The sequence below is a fragment of the Belonocnema kinseyi genome, chromosome 5 (assembly GCF_010883055.1).
Source record: "Belonocnema kinseyi isolate 2016_QV_RU_SX_M_011 chromosome 5, B_treatae_v1, whole genome shotgun sequence".
Classification (NCBI taxonomy): domain Eukaryota; kingdom Metazoa; phylum Arthropoda; class Insecta; order Hymenoptera; family Cynipidae; genus Belonocnema; species Belonocnema kinseyi.
Window position 1 is genome coordinate 49650213 of NC_046661.1, and position 8641 is coordinate 49658853.

At 33.8% G+C, this 8641-nt stretch overlaps 1 protein-coding gene across 1 annotated transcript; it reads left to right on the plus strand.

Annotated features, from left to right (window-relative positions):
* The first annotated feature begins 779 nt into the window (after window positions 1–779).
* LOC117173081 (protein PFC0760c-like) lies at window positions 780–7480 on the plus strand. Its single transcript, XM_033361463.1, has 2 exons — window positions 780–1714; window positions 6993–7480. Exons 1-2 carry the CDS (start codon window positions 892–894, stop codon window positions 7478–7480), a joined length of 1311 nt encoding a protein of 436 aa, XP_033217354.1. The 5' UTR covers window positions 780–891.
* Window positions 7481–8641: the final 1161 nt, after the last annotated feature.

Below are 8641 nucleotides of genomic sequence, written 5' to 3' on the forward strand. Positions count from 1 at the left end.
AAAAGTACCCCGTCTACAGACCTCATGATTGGCATTAAAATATGCTTAACGTGTGCAAGGAAAAATACTAAGAAGCTGGAGGAAAATGCTCATCATACCCGTACCAACTTTACGAATTGATTTTTGTTTTCTGTTTTTATCAAAGGTTAGAGTAATTTGCTATTATCTGCTGTTCGTTTTGATGGAAAATATAAAAATTTATCTAGATTTCAAATTCTTTACTACTTGGCAATGAGCATTAACTACTTTTAAATTTTGATTTCATATAATGATAACATTTTTTCACCAGACACAAGTATTTGATAAACTTCATTATTTATAGTCTACTCCGCCTTTATTGCTGACCCATACATAAAATAGACAAAAATAAGTGACTTCTAAATTAAATTTGACGTTTGCTGGTTGAACGGCTTTGGCCACCCGCATGAGTCACGCCCCAGCATCCTTCAGACCTTGTCACCACCTTGTAACTCTCAATTTCATCATCGCCCGAGGTCAAGAAGAAAACCCACTTTTCCGAACCTTCCGACTCAGCAGACTCGTATCCGTTAACGGTACCTTTGTAAGAAATTTGAAACAACGGCCTCCCGATTGAAAGTACGCAAAGTTCGAATGCCATGGGGAGCACTGTCAATGACGTTTCATGTACTTGAATTATTCTTATCGACCGTGAAGTACGCCCCGTCGCTATCACATATTCCAAGTCCTTGGTCCTATCCTATAAAGTCCAACCAGAATTTCGCACTAGTCACAGTTCGCGTTTTCTATCCATGAGTATTCAAGCAGATTGATAGGCTCAATTAGCTTGACAGAGTTACTGTTCAAAACATTCTTATCTAATATTTTTTTAACTGTAATTCAATATAAGCTTCGTCCACGCAACAATTTAGAATGTATACCCTCTTCAGCGTAATCGTCCTCTCAATTTTGGGTACCAGTTGGGCCTCGCCAACTCGCATAGAAAAAATGACTGTTTCAAAAATGAGAATGGCGGATCTTGAGAATTCGGCCTCTGGCTATTCGTACAATCAACAACACGGTCTCCCAGCCTCCTACATTCAATATACCAATCACGGAAGCAACCTCTACTACGACGCGCCAAAACCCCTTCAATACGACTCCACACATCAGGTTCCTCTTCAGGCTCATTTTTCCCCACCACTGCATTCTTTTCACGCACCCAGAGTGGTATACTCGGATCTGGGAACAGGCCTTCCCTACGCACCACGGGAGCCACACCTTCAGCCCGTTGACGTCCCAGAGTACTTACTCGTGAAGCCCCAGGCTAAGGCCGTCGCACCCTACTATACTGACAAAAAAGTTGGAGAGAATAATAATTTTGAGGTCTACGAGAACTATAATAATAATAATTCTGAAGAAGACCTTGGAGATGATAATGATGATGATGATGATCTTGATGATAATGATAATGATGAGGGAGAGGAATTGCATCAAGATCATAAAGACCACGTTATTGAAGAACCCCACGGTGGAGTTAATGCATACGGCCAGTCAGGAGCGCTGATAAGAGACTATATTCCGGTTAGTTTGGGACATTATGGTGACAGTCATGAGGAATACGAGCGTGAAAACGGAAAGGATTATAAAGCTGAAAAACATAATGAATATGGAGAGGAAGGAGAAAGGGGCTATAAGGGTTATCGTCAGTTTGACCACGGAGAAAAAGGAGGGCGCAGCACTGATTATCAGACAGGTTAGTTAGAATAATGATAAAATTCACGGGATTTGTTGCAAAACGCTGATTGAAAATCTTGTAGAAAAATGCGCCTATCTGAATGGATATTTTCTGAAAAATTTTGACAGGATAAGTTTTTTAAATCTACTCGAAATTTCGGTAATTAGATATCAAAGGCAATAATTTTACATGCCACGTTTAGAATTCAGATTTTTAATTTAAAAGGCTCATTCAAAGGCTTAGGCAATTGAAAATTTGAAACTTAGAAATGAATGAAATATTTCATGAAATATAGCAATTCAAATTTACCAATTTTTAAATTGATAAATCTTTCAAATTTCCATCACTTTGTTTAAAAATGGACAAATTAATACTATCAATTTTAAATGGACACCTTCTATATGGAATAGATTTAATTATTTTAAATAATACATTTTTAATCGAATGCTTTTGAAAACTTGAACTATAAGTCTGCAAAATAAAAAAAAATCAGATTGAACATAAAATATAAATAAATGTATGTTTAGATTATAAAGGAAAAATGTTCTCATCAATGAAACTTGTTAAATATGATGATGCAAATACACATTATTAACAATTTTACTCTCTCATATAGTTCGAGACTTATAATAATTGGAAGTAAAACATCACAAAAACAGAACTGTTCTATTCAAAAGTCCTTAAATTGAAGAATGTGACCAGAAAGAAGTAAAGGCAATATTACAAAATTGAAAATTAAAAAACTGAATAGTTCAAATTTATAAAGTTGACGATTGCGCAATTTTAATTTATAAATTGTAGCCCGTCATTAGTCTAACGATATCAGACTGATTTGAAATATAAAAATATATACAAATTACATAAGTCAAAAAGGACTTTCACTAATAATATTTAATGGATTTGACTGATCATTTAATGATTTTTTTAAGGTTCAACAAGTCAAAATATTTCATGAATAATAGCAGTGGGAAAATGTAATTAAATTGGATTCCTAACGGTGAATTTACAAACATTCAACAATGCAAAAAAAATCAAATCTTTTGAGAATCAAGGCAGAAATAATTCGAAATTAAGTAATTTTTTATATATTTCTTAAAACTGGGCAATTAAATAAGTTTTAAATCATTAGAATTCAAATTGCGTTCAAATTTTGATTCCATGTACATTAATAGTTTCTGTGCTGAGCTCATCCTCATATATGTGTTCGTCGTTTCAGTCATACATTTTTTGGGTATTAAAAAACCTGCTTTTCGGATATAAATATTTTTTTAGAAGCTAATAGTAATACCAAGAAAGTAAAGAAAACATAATGAGAAAATCGCTATTTTCTTATATTTCATTTTCGTCACTGATAACTAAAAGAGCTTTTTTCCTGTAAAAGCAGCTCATGCCGGGTCACAATTAAATTTTATGGAAATAATGCGAATATTTCTTTTTCTTTTTCACAATGTTTTTCTCGGAATATAGAGCTTAAGTTTCCACCGTAGAAAGCAGGTTGAAATCTTATTAAATTCGAATGAACTGTGGCTAATTTCGCCCTTAAAAATACTCAATATAAAACCGTACCCAATAAAATTTAAAAATTCTTTCGAGAAATAACGTCAGCTTTTTATATCATATAAATTGGAAATAAATAACAGAATTTAATTATGAATGATACAGAAACACAACAGTACAAATAAGTATTGTTAAATAAACGATTTGCAGAAAAAATATTTGTTTCGAAAGTAATCTTCTCAATTATTTTTCATACTGACTTTACTCAAAGTAAGATAATCGGTATAGCAGTATTCACGTTAAAGGTCACTTCTGCAATAAAATGAAAATATATATTCCCTTGTCGAATTTTCATTTTTATAAATAAGAGTGGCAGATCTTCAGAAAATTATAAATTCTGAAACTATACTATTAAATACAGTTCAAATGCCTCTACCTAATTAAATTTTTTGCAGCAAGTTTGGTTTTTCAAAAGTATAATTTAATAAAAAGTATTGATAACCTTAATAGTTGTTAAAAATTCTAGCCAAATATTACTACTTACTACATTATTTTATATCATATTTCCACACCCATTATTTACCTTAATGAATCAATGATGCGATAAACTTAATATTTCTAACAATCGGTATTTCGTCGAGCTTACCCCGCGTGATAAGCAATACGACTTCTTTTTTTTCTGAAATAGAAATATCTCAATATATATTAAAATTTCATGGTTCAATTATTTAGTATTGTGTAAATTGGGATATTTACTTCTAAATATTTGCATCAAGAAGTTAAAGGTTATTTTATTCAAAATCGTGATAGCTGTTGTGTGACTTCTTATTCGTTAGCATTCTGCTACAGGTGCCGGCTTTTGAGTGAGGGACGGATCGGGTTCTATTTAAGGAGCCCCTCTTCCCACCCTATCTCCGTTGCCTAAGTGCGCCAACTCGTGAACAAATCTAAATTTGGGCCTAGTAAGACACTAACCAATTTTCCCTTCTTTTATTATGACCCTCGTCGGGTAAACTGGCAAGAGCTATACATGCCCAATTTTTCTAGGTATACCCTACATTTTAGAATTATAGTAATAAACAAAAATATTAGTTTCACTGTTTGTTTTTTTTTTAGCCATTATGTTCTAGCGTAAGCGATATTTATGAAGAACTATTTAATTAAAATATTGATATTCTGGATACACATAACTGACGACGAGCTCGATAATGACAGATCTGTAGCGCAAAAGAGCGTGTCTGGTGAATTCCCTTTTGGGGCAAGTGGCCACAGAACTCTACAAACAAATTTTTTATATTATTTATGTGTGTGAGTCATTTTATTATGTTCAGTTTGGAACAATGATAATATATTTATGAATGATAACAGATATTTATATTTTAATTCCCTGTTTGTGTCCCATCATAATTTTATTTATTTATTTTTAAAATGGAAAAACTGATGTGGGCCTTATCAGAACCACTTTTTACATCGGGAAAAACAGAGCAGTTTCTGCACGGGAAAGAGGCTGAGATCTGCACTAAGAAATAGATTGCTTTTGTATATTTTACATACGTTTCTTGTTTGCTTTAATGCCCATATTGTAAAGCCAAAGCTATTTTATAACTTTAATCTATTTTGAAAATGGATTAAGTTTAATTTGATAATTATTTGATAGTGTATTGTTCCTTTCACCAGTAGATCAAATTCACATGTGAAAAGTTTTTCAATTGATGTTACAAATGTTATATTGCTGCTAGAGAATTTTGCATTGATCATTTTGCAATCGATTTTGCAATCGATCATAAATAACATGCTGAGAGGCTATCTCAATAGAGTAGCGGGTAGCCGAGACTCACTAAAGGATCCCTTGTTAAGCTTTTGGATAAAAAATTAGAAATAGATTTTTTAAATTGCAAAGTTAACAGCCTATCATAATAATTCGGAATCTACGGGTTTAGATTATTTCAGATATCTAACTTTTTTCTTTAGATATTGAAACTTGGAATGAATATAACGTATTTCGTAAATGGAATGAGATCCGCCAAAACAGACAATATTTTTGAATTCAACTCCAAAATAGTATATTAGTATATAATTTATAATTATAAAATATGTGTAATGAGAAAATTCAGCAATTAAAAAACTATTAATAATTTAAAGAAAAAATTTAAAAAGGGAGTCGGGTTGGTGTTGGCCGTCTCATCAATCTTAAAAGGACCCAAATCTCTCACACTATCTCTAGAGACGAAATTATTTAAATCGAGCCTGCAGATAGCCTGAAACGGACCAAGCTTTTTCGCGAGAGAATATTATGAGATTTTCAATCGGCAGAGTCCCGTAACACTGCGCTAGAAATGCTCACATTTTCCTCGTCGTTTAACAGTTAAGTTTGAAGGTAGACATTCGAGTCTACAGATCTAATGCACAAAGTGATCATTGGCTTCGAACCTCCCGCTGGACAGTCGTTGAAACGCAGCAAATACACAAGCCGGACATACTTCGCAGATGCATCGGTATAGCGTGCAGATTTTAAACCTCATAACTTTACTGAGCCCGTTTAAAAACAACGTAACTCGATTTTTTTCCTTTTTTCAGTAGAGCTCATTTTAATCGTCACAATTGTGTTTCGTTTTGAATCGAAATGCAATCAACGGAAATGTGAAGTACTACATGTTTTTGAAATATTTCAAACATTTTTTTATATGATTCAATCACAAGGTAACATATAACATCAATAATAAAATGAAATATTGCCTATTGCATGACAGTAGCAGTGCAAGAGAGGTTATTTTATAAAAAAATTAAGCTGTGTTAGTTCAAAAATTTAAGCTGAAGTAAATATTTATAATGTTTCTGCTTGACTATTTTGACAGCAGCTGTCAAAATAGGCAAGTAGAAAGTTTATAAACTAATGCAGCTTACATTTGTTGAAACATAACCTCTCTTGCACTGCTTCTGTCATGCCACAGACAATATTGCTTTTTATCATTCACATTATAGGTTAACTTGTATTAGAATCTTGTAAAAATGTTGGAATATTTCAAAAACATGCAGTAGTTCACATTTCCGTTAATTGCATTTTGATTTGAAACGAAACAGAATTTCGACAATTAAAATGAGCTCTACTGAAAAAAGGAAAAAAATCGAGTTACGTTGTTTTTAAACGGGCTCAGTAAAATTACGAGGTTTAGAATCTGCACGCTACAGATGCTTTGTTTTTAAAGAGGTCTGGTACAGTTAGGGAATTTAGAATTGATCCACGTGAGATAGGTGTTTTTTATTATGGCCCATCGAGTATATTTTTCAAGTAAAAGCTGCGGCGAAAGATAGTCACATAACCTCTGATTCTGGGCAACCCCTCATACCTGCCCATAAGAATAGCATTGGCGTGTTAGTCGGGTTGTATTCATTTTGGTAAGCCTCAGCGTGTCCATGTTGTATTTTGTCACATTAGAACAATGTATAGAAAGATAGATTTTTTCAAGAACAAAACTAGTTAAGAGTTTGGACAGCACGTTAACGACATAGTAACGTGCTGTTATTTAATTATGTCTAGCGTACTATCTTTGATTCGCCGCGGTGAGTTTACGCCTCCGTTAATTACCCAGTCTAACATTACCTCATTTCCACCCATTACCTTTAACGTTTTTTCACTCAGTTTTTTCTGTGAGTTCAGACTCCCAATATTGCTCTTTCACATAAAGCAGGGATACTCACTAGTTTCAATTCCTCTTTAACAATGCTCTAATCAGGCTCTAATTAGTTCCCTCAATTTGTACTTTTCCGGATAAGTAAACATTTATTCTATTCTTTCCAGGTCACTTCGATGAGGAAGGAGGCCATGAGAATGCGCACAGCCAAACAGACGCGCACTATGGGCAGCACGATGAAGGTGAGAAAGGGGAAAAGGGATCGAGTTACGGTCAGGCATCGTACCACAAAAAGGGTCATAAAACCACTGGATTTCATAACGTGTACCGCAAGGACGAGTACAAGAAGGACACCGACTTTTACGACGAGGACCACAACAGTGGCCAATTTGATAAGCATGCAACTGGTGACGAACACCATGACGCAGCTCATGGTACCTACGAAAAAGGCGATCATCATGAATCTGGTTATGGGCATAGTGACCGGGTGAAGGCGGGACTAATCGACCGGGGCCACAACTACAGGGACCATCAAGGTCATAAGGCTGAACAAGGTGGGGATTCCTACCATGACGTACATTCCGATTATGGCAACCGGGGCGGTGCAAGTTTTACCAAGGAACATGGATATGGACACGGCCATGGTTATGTTTAATGTTTTGAGTTGATGAGGACGTTCTGCCAGTTATGTTACTTTGTTTATGTATGTTCAATGTTTTATACTTACAATAACAAATATTGTAGAAAAAAAATTGATTCTTCTTCTCATTGAATTCCCTTCTGCAAATACTTAAATTAAAAAGTTAAAAAATTAAAAATTAAATAAATAAAAATAAAATAGCAAATACTTGAATAGGTTTTTTTTTATCGAATGTTTCAATAAAGTTTCACGATAGACGTAATCTAAAATACCGGCAATTGTTCCAAAAGTCCTGAAAAACCAAGTGCCGAAATTTTATTTAAAATTTAATCGGTAACCACTTTAGTTTAAAATGGGAATTGTTGATTTTACTTTACACCACATAGCGTTATTACTAGATTCCTTTGAAAACTTAATTTATTAAGCCTTAATCTCCCAGGTTTGAGGCTACACTACGGGATAAAAAATAATATTCCGATGTGTAGCTCCATCCGGCAATATTTGGGGGTTCCTGCATTCCCTTTAATTTTCTTATACTTATAGATATATTTCAAATATGAAGAAAAAAATTATTAGAAACAAATGTCTTTGAAAACATCTGATTACAAATCCTTTGACATTGAATACCCACGACCCATTCTCGCCCTCGCGATCCCGTAACTTTCTTTGTATACCGTAAAATCCCATGCACGTAATTGAAACAGCTTGAAAGCTTGCTTAGCCCTTGTAAATCCCATGAAATCTTTTAAATAACTTTTACATCTTTTAAAATCAATTGACATTTCGCTCAATCCTTTGAAATATCCTGAAATGTTCTGAAATGCCTTCAAATGTTTCCAAATATTAGAAATCAATCCAAATCCCATAAAGAGCCACTACATATTTTAAATTTATTTGAAATCCCTTCAAAAATTTACGAAATGTTTCAAATTCCACAAAATTGCAAGACGCTTAAAATATATATTCAGAAATATTGTGTACAAATTTCAAGAAAATCCGAGTACTCTAATTATATATTTTTTTTACCTGAACATCAATACCTTATTCTGTCTACCTGTCAGTATAGCGCACTCGTCCGACACATCTGCCTTTTATTCCCCTGCCTTTAATGCCCTGGCTTCAATCATCTGCCTTTCAATCACTTAAAAACACTTTAAACGCGTTTTTAATCCCCTG

Excerpts from the sequence above, each read along its gene's own strand:
- LOC117173081 (XM_033361463.1), top strand. The coding sequence starts at position 892 with ATGTATACCCTCTTCAGCGTAATCGTCCTCTCAATTTTGGGTACCAGT. Across the intron at positions 1,715-6,992 it reads CAGCACTGATTATCAGACAG|GTCACTTCGATGAGGAAGGA; the intron begins GTTAGTTAGAAT and ends TATTCTTTCCAG.